Source organism: Scomber japonicus, chromosome 5 (genome assembly GCF_027409825.1).
Source record: "Scomber japonicus isolate fScoJap1 chromosome 5, fScoJap1.pri, whole genome shotgun sequence".
In the NCBI taxonomy this organism is placed as follows: Eukaryota; Metazoa; Chordata; class Actinopteri; order Scombriformes; family Scombridae; genus Scomber; species Scomber japonicus.
The window spans coordinates 33451108-33463661 of NC_070582.1; the positions used below are offsets into that span (position 1 = coordinate 33451108).

Sequence of the window (12554 nt, forward strand, 5' to 3'; positions counted from 1 at the left end):
ATCACTCATAATACTGCACTACTTTTACTGTAATACTGCATACTACATCACTCATAATACTGCAGTACTCTATGTCATGAAAGCTTACTTAAACATACGATTGCCAATGATGTAGTGAGGCTGCGTCATGGGAGGATGTCACTGCCATGAGTGGCCTGGTTGCCTGCCAACACTAATATTCAATATGATCAAAATTGAGTATTTAGGACTAACAGATGGAAGTCCCTCTGTAACAAAATAAATTCAATCTTAGTGAAAATTGGTGCAGTTCAACCAAAAATAACTCAGTACTTTATTCACCTCAATTACAGTTCAGGATTCTTTTAACTTTAAGGTATTTCTCCAAAGTTTTCCAACCCTAGAAATGTTGCTAAACTAACACACCTCTGCTGATATCAGAATGTTAAACTTGCTTGGTATTTTTTATTTATTTGGAGCTCTGATTTTTATCTTTTGGTATTTTGATAGTCTCTCCTTCACTCTCTCTCACCCTCTCTCTCTCTCTCTCTCTCTCTCTGTGTGTGTGTGTGTGTGTGTGTGTGTGTGTGTGTGTGAGAGAGAGAGAGAGAGAGGTTCAGAATCAAGTTATCCAAGCTTAACCTCAAAACCGGAAGTTGATTACTTTCCCATTACTATTAAAATAAAAGCAAAATATTCTAGTTGAAATGACACCAAGTAGCCTACAATAAGAAGAATTCACATTTTTTCCTCTTTTGTCATAGTCATTAACATTTGTCATATCATCTATAATTATCCAAGTTATGCTCTTACTTGCTGACACTGAGGTGAGTAAAAACTGGATTCATGTCTCGTGAAGTAGTCTAAAGCTGGACTCTTTTCTGTTGTTAGAAATCTTAGTTTTGAACAAACCCTGAGTACAAAACATTTAGGTATAAAAGAAGGTATTTTGTAGATGAATGTGGGTGAATCGATCCTTAAAGTAGTGTGTGGTTGATGAAAGATGTGAAGGACTTTTATTGTGACTCTTCACTGTGGAAGTGGTTTTGCTGAGGCGGACTTGACGTGTTTCAGTGATAAAGAGGCGCAGCAGCAGGAGGGTGGAGGTAAATGAGCCTCAGTCTGCTTCTGGATGAAGTGCTGCAGCTCCGGTCTGTCCTGTAACAAAAGAAGGTAACTCACAACCCGACCAGAGAGGAATAAATAAACCACTGACACTACGGAAAAAGACAAATACGGATTCATTTCATTTAACATGTTATTATTGAAATAGAGTCATATTTTCCCACTAATAAAGAAAAACTGGGAAACTTGGAAGTTGCTTCCACGACATGGATCAGCTGATCATTAGTTATTAGTGAAGCTGAAGCTTGTTTTAAGTCAAGTCACCGCAGTGACAGTGACAGCATCTGAAGCAGGGACACGGAGCTGGAGGCAGGGGAAGGTCAATGGAAGCTCACTTGTTGTGCTGTGAGGGGGACAGGCCTGCCATTCGAAGGGCCCACCGGGACTACAACCTTTTGACTGACCGGGTCCTGCACGCTTTGTTGCGGGCAGAGGACAGGTACCTCCCCGCTGCCAACTACTTCAAATGCGTCCAGAGAGAAATCTCTCCGTACATGAGGAGGATAGTGTCTACCTGGATGTTAGAGGTGAGTTACAGCAAAATATATAAAGTTACATATTATACAAGGAGAACCACGTTAACACATCTGTTGTTTTAAAGTTTACCGGCTTATTTCCATGTTTGTGTGCTTGTTATAACAAACTCTTCTTTTTTGTGTGAATAGTTGATGAATTCGGCGTACAAATAGTAAACTTTCACTTTATTCTAAGTTGAACTTTCTGAATGGATGAAGCTGCTCTCTAGCGCCACTGTTGATTTAGTGCAACATGAACCAAGAATGTGTCACAAAAGGTGGAATGATATTCTTTCATATCTATTCATATGTGATAGACATACTTGTATTTGAAGGGACGCTTAATTAAAGTTTCACTATATAAGACTCTGTATTACCAAGTTACATGTCATGTGTGAGGTCATCACGTAACATTTTACAACTTTGAGTGAAAAACCATTTCAGTGCGGTTTGTACCGTTTTTAAATATGAATGTTCTCATCAAACACAAATATTTATGATGACCCAAACGACATGAGCATGATAGCCGGTATTAAATATGTAGACTAGTCATATGTAGCCTGTTAAAATGACGCTGCTGTGCTTAAAATGGTTGTTTTAGAAGAGTTAACACATGGGTTCAACAAGCGTCCGCCTTCTTTACTAATGTCTTTACTAATAAACCATTTACATGTGCTCACAAGCTCATTTCGTTCAACAATGTAGAAATAAACTTCATTTCACATATAATACACACCGTAATATATAGTCAAACTATTTCAATCTATTCGTGTAAAAAAAAAAAAAAAGTCGCGAGCTGAGACCACGCGCTGCCTTTGTGTCGGTGGCTCGTGAGGAGCTGCACTAATGCGCTGCTGGGACAACATGTGTTCATTTACTGTTCTGCATATACTGACACTGTTATGTGTTATATGTTCTTACTGTTCTACATATACTGACACTGATATGGGTTCATTTACTATTCTACATATACTGACACCGTTATGTGTTATATGTTCGTCTATATTCTACATATACTGACACTGTTATGTGTTCGTTTCTATTCTACATACTGACACTGTTATTTATAAGTGTCTGCTGTTATTGTAGTGTTGTGCTGTGCTGGTGTCTATGATGTTATGTTTGTTTTCCTGCTTTGTTGACTGGTTGTTTATGTGTGATATGTTGCTATGGTTGTTCCACACTACTTTAAAGTGTAGATTTAACTCATCTCACCTTTGTGTTAGTTAAAATCTGAATAAAACAATGTAAAACAATCACGTTTATAGCCTACTGACATTAACATACTGAGTTAGTTGCTTGCTTGTATTCTATTGTTATTTATAATGATAAAACAAAGAAAAGCAACACATTCTCACAATAGTGAAGCTGCAAATATCAATGTTAAATGATTTGAACAATAATTAAAGTTATACTTTAATGAGATCATTATTTCTGGTTATTTAGGGCAATCTTAATGTTAATCTCTTAATCTTCCTTCTGCTCTGACATAAATGCCATATTTTATCAGTCATTGCCCATCCCCCTCACACAGCTTCCCACTCACTGAATCACTATGTAGGGATGAAAAATGTCAAATACCTCAAAAGGACATTGCTGTAAATGTGTTTTCTTTTTACAGGCATACTTTAAAAAGTTTTGTTAGGCTACCGATGCTCAGTCAAATCAAGAGTTTAAAATAGACATTGATGTAGAAAACGGAAATAAAGTTCATAGCCTACTTGTTACAAATCAGCTACACATCAGCTTTATTGATACAATCTTAAAGAAAGTAGTGAATGGTTCAGTTACTTTCTTGCTAATCGCTCTTGTTCTGTGGTGTTTCTGTGCAGGTGTGTGAGGAGCAGAAGTGTGAGGAGGAGGTCTTTCCTCTGGCTATGAACTACGTAGACCGCTTCCTGTCTGTGGAACCCACCAAGAAAAACCACCTGCAGCTGTTGGGAGCTACCTGTATGTTCCTGGCATCCAAGCTGAAGGAGACCATACCACTCACTGCTGAGAAACTCTGCATCTACACAGATAACTCCATCACCCTCACTCAGTTGCTGGTAGGTCATTTACCAGTGACCCCAAACAGATGTTTAGATATAATGGTTAGTAGAAGATGATTCCTCGTGGGTTTATTGACCTCTCTAATCAAAATCTGAAAAATGGCCATTATTGTATTTGTTCTATAGCCAAGATCCCCAGAGGAGGCTTCCTAATGGTTTTAGTCACCCCCCCCCCCACACACACACACACACCTTCCATCTAGTCCTATCCTAAAGCCCCAAATCCTCAAAAGTATCCAAGCAGTATTCATGCCCATCTTTGTTAATCCCTGCATCTGTTGCTACGGCTCACACTTGAACCTGTCCTTCTGTCTCTCTCTCTCTCTGTCCTCGTTCATTCACAGCAAATGGAGCTGATGGTATTGAACAAGCTCAAGTGGGACCTGGCTTCAGTGACCCCTCTGGACTTCTTTGACCACTTTCTGTCTCAGCTGCCTGTGAGAAGGGAGAACAGACCCTTACTCAGGAAGCACGCTCAGACTTTTGTGGCGCTGTGTGCCACAGGTATGTGTGACTACATTATAGTTTACATCTCATTTCTAAGTGTTTTCATCACTCTGGAGAATCCAAAAACCTCACATAGAGCATTTTTTAAAACTACTCTGTACTCTGATTCTTTATTAACAAACTGTCATGATACGAACCTCCACAGATGTCAAATTCATAGCCAGCCCTCCGTCCATGGTGGCAGCAGGCAGCCTGGTGGCAGCAGTGGAGGGCTTACAGATGAGAATAGCGGGCAACGCCATGATGTCTCAGAAACTGACAGAGCAGCTGGCACAGACCATCAGGAGTGACCCGGTGAGTAGATGTTACATCAGTTGATTAGTACACATTATTAAGCTGTACCACTAGACACTAACCTCAACTCTCACTCTCCAGGACTGTCTGAGAGCATGTCAGGAACAAATTGAATCACTGCTGGAAACCAGTCTCAGACAGGCACAACAACAGCAACACTCAGTAACCATGGAAACTAAGAACGTCGGCGAGGGGCAGGACCTCTCAACTACACCCACAGATGTACGGGACGTCAATATCTGATGGAGCTAGATGAGAAGAGAGAGAGACGCAGCTTGGACTGATTAAGTGGATGATCATCTCTGACACACATTAAAAACACACACACAGCTGTTTTGTGTGTGTTTGTCGCATCTCAGAAGTGTGCACATGAAGTCCAGTAACAGAAGGAACTGGACATTGACAACCTTGAAGGGACAACCAGAATACTTATGTGTGTGTTAACTAAGTCCAGCTTGGTCCTGTTGGTCATAAAGGATACACCTTTAAAAGACTACAAGGCCGGTTCGAGCCTGATACTGATCAAACTTGTAGAGAAAAGTTAAGATTTAAGTTGCTCTCAACAAAATAATGAGGACAGGCTCCATGATATAGTTTACAGTATGAGCTGTAATGATTCACCTCAACACAGAGCATGAACAACAGTATCCACACATCCTACACTCATGGAAGTTGTGGCCACACACATCTATAAAAAGCAGCAGATGGTCTATCCTGATGCAGTTATTAATCTTACTTGCAGTACTTGAAAATGTTTCCTGATATAATTACAACCTAATAAGTGTAAGTGAGGTGTGTTATTAAACTATTCTGATGTGATGAAATGTAGTGACCAGCTAACACCACTAGATGGCAGTCACATCAAGTGGAATGAAGAAGTCAATAAACTTCATTTCCAATGTTTGGATGGTCAGTGCAGGAAACAGACATCCAAATCAGATTGAGAGGATCTCTGCCATGAATGACATCACGCTTTTTTGCTAACTCGTCACATTCCAGCAGAAGGAGAACATGCACACTAACTGATGTTTAGATGTTTTAGAAAAAATGGGGGAAAACTGAAAGACACAGATGTTTCATATTTTTTATCTGAGTGTTGTCTGATGTTACTTGACCCATGTCAGTCCACTGATTAAATGTAAAAAAAAAAAAAAAAAAAACTGCACAAAATGTTTGTTGAATCAGACAAATAACTTAAAACATCACTTTCAACCACAGAAACAGAAAGTCTTTGAATCAGTTCTGTTTTCCTGGAAAAAAAGGGATAAAGCAAACTTCTGCCCTTATGTCAGACTTACTACTGTATTTATTATTTCTTGTCACTCAACTTCAGCAGGACATTTACAGCTAAAAGTTGCTCTGAAAACAGACAGTCTGGTAAAGGTTGACTGGATTCAGCCGCCTCTGTGTTAACATTACTACGCAATTGTACTTAAATGTACTAATATTTTTCTTCTTTAACAGAGAAGCCACAACTATATTGTTGTAACTTAATAACTGTATGATGAACACTTTTACATTTTGAAGATATTTAGGGTGAGTTTGCTCATGACATAAGCCTGTACCAGCTTTAAGCATAATTTTCAGTGTTTTTTGACTCAGGACAGAGCTTAAAGAGCTTAATGTAATTGAAGTGATGGGTTAGTCTCATAATGGCCAAAATGAATTGTGGGCCCCTCTCGAGCCCATTGCTGCAAACTTTTCCACTGACAATCAAACAAGCAACTTTTAGGCAGCAGACTTTGAATTGAAACCTTAACAATATGAGAGAGTGAGGTCTCTCCATGTACAAGACATATGTACAATATACTGTATACATGCAATATAATGTAACCCAATTCACAATATCACCACAATCTGAAATTATTTGATCATAAACCTGCATATACATTTATACAGAATATAAAACATACAACATTTCAGAATGATGTAATGTCCAACTTGAAATGAAGAAATTCAGATTTTCCAAGTTTAGGATTGGCAGTTAGTTCCATAGTAGCATGGGGGTGTGGTGATGTTAAATGAACAAAAAACATTTGTGATTATTTGTTATAAGTCACTTTTGTCCTCAGATTTGAGGAGTTTGAAAGCAACAGAATCACCTGCCAACTCTCTGCCATCCCTAAAAGAAGCTGCTGTTGATCAGTTCTAAGCCAATGATATAGTGAGATCCGGACATATTTCAGTTGGATACATTATTATAATCTGTACATGTGTGCTGATGCTGCCACAACATAGTTTGATTTTATTATTAGATTCAACTTTTCCTGCCTCTTATGAATTAATCAAGCTGTGGTTGGTGTTCCATCTTTTTGTTTCAGTATGAAATGCTAACCAAGCTAACAGGCTATTAAGTGATGAGGAACATAACAGAAACTGAATATCACATTGTGTTCCGTCACTTAAACTGGTTGTTTTCTTATTCATTTTATAATAGTTTGCTGCTATTTTAAGGATGTTTGATAATAGGATGTACAGTATGAACAGTATACTGTTAGGATTATTTTTTCACTAAAACCTGTATTTCATTGCTGACATTGTTGTGATTGTACAGTTTGTTAGCTTTATGATCATTCTGTGATTTGTGCTCTAGAAACAGAAAGCAGGTTATATACTGTAGACTTCTTTTGTAATGTGTTATACCTCATTATTGTACAGACTGTGTGACTGCATGGGACACAACACTATCATGACTGTCCTCACTGGTGTCTCACTACACAATGAAATGAAAAAGATATCAAGCAGCAACCATGTTTGTCTTATTTTCGGTTGATTCTTTGGCATTAAGAAGTTTCTACTCCCACTAACCTCGTTTAAAGAGTAAATGAACTGTACTTATATAGCACTTTTTCTTGTCTTTATGACCACTCAAAGCATCTTTACATTCATCCTCATTGATGACATAAGCTACCATGGAGGGTGGCAACCTGCTCATCAGGATGAACCATTCACACATTCTCACACATTCATACACCGTTGGCACAGCCATTGGGAGCAGTTAGAGGTTACGTATCTTGCCCAAGGACACATCGACATGTAGACTGGAGGAGCTGGGAATCAAACTGCCAATCTTCTGATTGGTGGACGACCAGTCTACCTCCTGAGCCACAGTTCAATACAGACAATAGAAGAGAAGTTCCCAACCCAACTAAAAAAGTTTCATGTGCCTTCACCAGCCTCTGAATTCCCACCCATGTTTTTTTTGGCTAATATGGTTAAGGGATAGGCTTAAGTTTTTATTTAAGTAAGTAATTATAGGGTGAACTGACCAGTCATGTACCAGGGCGTAACACAGGTACTGTAGATTACTATGTAACGTCAGTGCCATAGTTCTACTGTTTACCTGGTGATGGTCACAGCTTTGATGTGTATGTATGATGTGTAGTCTTTTGTTGTTTAATAAGCATTTAAACGTATAGATCTGCTACGCAAACAACTCTCCCTGGAACATATTTCATCATCACATCATAACCGGAAACAAGGCCACACCAACACAGCTGCTTCATTTGTTTCTTTTTATCGTGGATGTTGTCTGAACACCCAGTAAGAGATAGATTGGAAATCCACAGTCAACAAAAATTCCTGAAGCTAATATGAGGCTTCAGCATGGCCAGTTTTCTGGTTTTCAGGAACATTCTTAAAGGTAGAGTCAGTCATTGTGGTGAAGGATTGTTGATATTTGAACACCCAAACAAATACAAACCTCCCTTTGTTCCCAAATTCATGGACGTGCATTGCCAAGACAAAAACTATGGCGGAATCCAGAACAATGCATCAGCTGTAGAGTCATCATGAGACTGTCTTGGATTCAGTGTGAATTGATGAACTTAATAAATGGAAGTACATCTGTTCCGTGAGAAAATGCTGTCTTTGTGAATTGGCCACAGCCTCTCTTTCTCCAACCCGGAGCTAGCCTTCCCCCACCATTCAGACTGTCATGTCTTCACACACACAGCTTCTCTGATGACTTCCCTGTCCTGAGCACCATATAAACTAAAAGAAAATCTGCAATAAAACTAGATAATGAGAACAGAAAGAACATAATTTAGTTGGTATGGTACCTACTGTGCATGGACCAACTTCCTTTGAAAATTCAATCTGATTACCAAAAAACAACTGACATGCAGTGAAGCTGGGGCTCTTGGGGCCCTTTGGGGTCTGGGTTTCTGGGGCAGTTTCCCAGTTGCTAAATCAGCAGTCTGTGTTAGACAAATCAAAAGTCTACTTGAGTAACTTTTTAGTGTACAATTCTCTCTTTGTTTCACAATAACATGGTTGCAGTTCAGCAAGAAAACACTGTCCAAAGAATTACAGGAACTGTAGTACTGAACTCCTCCACCTGGACAAGCTGACCTTACTTGGATCCAACAATTGTCAAGATTAAGATCTGCCCCACTACATTTATGATTTATTAACTTGTGAATAAGAGAACAGGACCTGGTTGAAAAGCTTAGCAACAGTTGACTTGTATATGACCAGCAGGTGACTGTATTACCTAAGCAGATAGACAGTGGGCACTCTCTAAGAACAGCATGAGGACTGATCACACACTCTTTGACACAACAAGGTGTAAGGATCCATCACAAGCCTTTATCATAATGACTTAAAATGACAACTGGTTTTGAAATAATAAAACACATTGCTTACATTGGTCTCTATATACAGATATTGTACAAGAAGAAAACACCTGTCATCTTGTTTTTAAACTGAGTGTTTTGTGCTTTTACTACCACTAGGTGGCACAAAAAGGTGTGTACGAATGAGGACAACAGGTCTAAATTAAGCAGAGTATAAGGTTAAATGTTATGTCCCCATATGAGGATGCAGGATCACAGAAGGTTAATGCTGCTGAAGTTCAAATATTCACCAAAATTACAGATGTAGGTAAACAGCTGAAAGATGAATCACATGATAGCAACCAAGAAATGTTGAAATTTCCTGAAATGTTCATGAGGTTTGTTTTTTGGAAAGCTGGACTGAAGCCATTGACCGTACAGTTATAGAGTATGTGTCTGTCTCTGACATTAACTTTGGCATACAGTAAAGTACTGTATTAAAGTCAATGAGACTGAATGACTTGGATGACTCAAGTATATCTGATGTGTTCAAACAAAACATAAAACCTTAATTCTTCTAGCTGATGGAGGCCAGAGAGGTTAATAAAGAAGCTATAATGACTCAGGTGCAGGTACATTTAAACTTGTTGTTGGGTGGGGCAATTAGAATGCTAAAAGAAACTCAGTTATGAAATATAATCTCCTCCAGTTTGAGTATAGTTTAATTAACAAATAGACACTTACATTTTCTAAACACACACGAACAAAACTGTCAAGTCTTGACATCTTTACAAGAAATTGCATCACTTGGAGGTACTTGGAAGTACGTCCTTGACATTTCAAAGAAGGGAAGTCATACCACGTACATTCTGACAGACGATTCAGTGCTATGGAAATTTCAACATGAAGTATTCAGTCGTTGTCTTACTTCACATTTAAGTAATTTTCACTTGCTTATAAAAGTCTACTTTCTACAGCTTTTATTTTCTTTCATAAAAAGGAGCAGAGTTTTGAGGAAGTTTGAGGTAAATGATGTCTACCAAAAGTGGCAAAGCATTATTCAGTTTTTATTAGCAGAATGGGGTCAGTGGGCAAAGTTCTGCTTTTTCTGTCTGTTGTTTGGTGCTGGGCAGGTAGTGTATGTTGAGAGTGAACAGAAACAGTGAAGTTGTGGGTCAGAAAACCACAACAGTGAACTGAAAGAAGCTAAAAGACTGAACTTTAGTCAGACGGTTTGCTCAGTTTGTTCTCATACACATCATTTTTTGACTAACTATTCATACAAAAATAAGAGCTTTAAATGAAAGTAAAGGATTTTACCACTGAAATAAAAGTCCATTCACCTGCAGCCACTGTGTTGATATGGCTGTCTTTAGTAAACAGTGTCCCCAGAGACAGGAAGAGGCAGTAATCCTTAATGTCTGACAGTGTAGATAAAGTGTAGCAACGTCATGTGTGTGCAGCTGTGGTTAACCACACACTTTCCACATATTTCACGTCTAGATTACATCATACACTTAACTAATTCTCTCAAGGACAACATTAAACTTTACTTCCAGATGACAAATGTTTACCACCCAATTCACCACATTTCTGATATGCTGCATAGTTAAACACAAAAGGTGAGATGAGGAGATATTGTGATAAGTTAGCTGTTTGCTTATGAAGATTATCATGATTATGCAGCATAATCATGACTGGACACTTTTGGACTTAATAAACCTTATTGTCACAGACCTTAGTACTGAAGTTCTAGAAGCAACTAATATCACTACAAGTGACACAGGTACTCTGTGAACCTTTTGGCTAATAGAAACTTTGGTTATATAATGAAAAGCAGGTTAAAAGTGGACTAAATGTGTGTGTGTGTGTGTGTGTGTGTGTGTGTGTGTGTGCGTGCTTGCAACAGGTACAAAGTACACACCACATAACAAAGTCATACACACAGAGAGGTGAAAGGCTCACTCCTTCTCTCTACAACAGTACACACCTATATCAAGTGCATGACGTATAAGAACTAGCATTACAGCAACACTCAGCCCTCACACATGTTCAGTCACTGTCGTGAGAGCAGTCAGACAGCAGCTGGAGTTTGACAGTTGATCAGCCAACATGTCTCTGAAACTAGGAGGCAACATTTTAGTGACTGGGAGCAACAGAGGTATCGGCTTGGAGCTGGTTAAACAGCTGGCAGAGAAGACCGGACAGGACACTCACCTCTATGCCTGCTGCAGGGAGCCTGAGGGAGCCAGTGCTAAGGTGAGACAGTTACATATAAATATTTCTCATTGTTCTCAGATCCACTAAAGGACGTACACACGTTGCTACAAATAGAGGAGCAGAGGAGTTGATTTGTGGCTCTCAGTGAGGCATGGTAAACCCATAGGGAAGAATTAAATTGAATAATGCTTTTGTTGATTGGCTGTGAGCAAGTCCATACAAATAGTCATATTTTCTAGCTCAGGGTGCAAAAAGGATGGATTGCAGGTATCGGTTGACGGGAGACGTTTCCATCCTAACTGGTATCTATTTATTTCAGTTGATACCTTAAAAGTACCCATACCTAACTCTAATGCTTCTGCCTGGGTTATGTTCAGTGACAATGTTTTTGTCAGTCTATAAAGTGTTGCACTATTGCAACACACAGAAGGTCATTTGAAGCTCAGGACTTGACACACTTACCTGAAACACATTACTACACTTTGCTGCACTACTCACAAGGAAAGATAATGGCTTTAGTTAATAATTGAAAAAGTCATTTGGTACTGCCTTATGCTTTCTTTTCTTTAATTAAAAGAAGGCTGGATGACTTTGTTTTTTGAGTTACCTTAACATGACCATAAACTGGCTACAGTAATCATGCTTTAAGTGTCAGGAGAGAATACTATTTGACTCATTTGAACATTTTGTGTGTTTAGTATGAAGATGATGGCCTGAAATGTGCCTTGAATTAAGAGTGGAATGGGTAATAAAAGTAAGTCATCACATCATAAAGCATTGTGCTTGAATCAACACATCTTTCAACATCAGAGCCAAAGCTTAAGGTGTAACTTTAGACACTATCATGATCTCAGCATACTGAAAGAGCTCTGAGTAACACAGAAGGAGGTCTCTCAGTGAATGAATTATAATCAAAATCAGAGGTGGGTAGTAACCATAAACTGTATTAACGAGTTACATTTACTCCGTTACATTTACTTGAGTAAGTTTTTGAAAAAAAATATACTTCTAGGAGGAGTTTTAAATCACTATACTTTTTACTTGTACTTGAGTATATTTGTGAAGAAGAAATTGTACTCTTACTCCGCTACATTAAGCTACATTGAGCTACATTGAGCTCGTTACTTTTCTTTTTACCTCTTTGGTATTTTATGCGTCATTATTTTGATCTCCCCCGCGTACGCCTCATTTTGATGTTTTATTTTTTCAGAGAGAGACTTCCGCCAAAGACTCTACCACGTGACTGTGTTTCACCAATCAAACGTAGCCGTGCAGTCTCGTCACGTGACCATACTCAATCTCAGTGGCATGATGAGTCAGCTTTACAA

The 12554-nt window shown here is 38.7% G+C and overlaps 2 protein-coding genes across 3 annotated transcripts in view; both read left to right on the top strand.

Annotated features, from left to right (window-relative positions):
• Window positions 1-1406: 1406 nt before the first annotated feature.
• Window positions 1407-4693, top strand: LOC128359220 (G1/S-specific cyclin-D1-like). Of its 2 annotated transcripts, none has more exons than XM_053319668.1 (5): window positions 1407-1610; window positions 3431-3646; window positions 3994-4153; window positions 4302-4450; window positions 4532-4693. In XM_053319668.1, exons 1-5 carry the CDS (start codon window positions 1407-1409, stop codon window positions 4691-4693), a joined length of 891 nt encoding a protein of 296 aa, XP_053175643.1. The 2 variants fall into 2 exon arrangements, with proteins under 2 accessions (XP_053175643.1, XP_053175644.1); XM_053319669.1 differs by having other exon boundaries at window positions 1479-1589.
• Window positions 4694-10965: 6272 nt separating this feature from the next.
• Window positions 10966-12554, top strand: part of LOC128359221 (C-factor-like) — a 30037-nt gene continuing 28448 nt past the window's right edge. Inside the window, exon 1 of the mRNA XM_053319670.1 lies at window positions 10966-11265. Coding sequence (XP_053175645.1) covers window positions 11119-11265 — 147 coding nt within the window. The 5' untranslated portion in view covers window positions 10966-11118. The remainder of the gene's footprint in view (window positions 11266-12554) is intronic.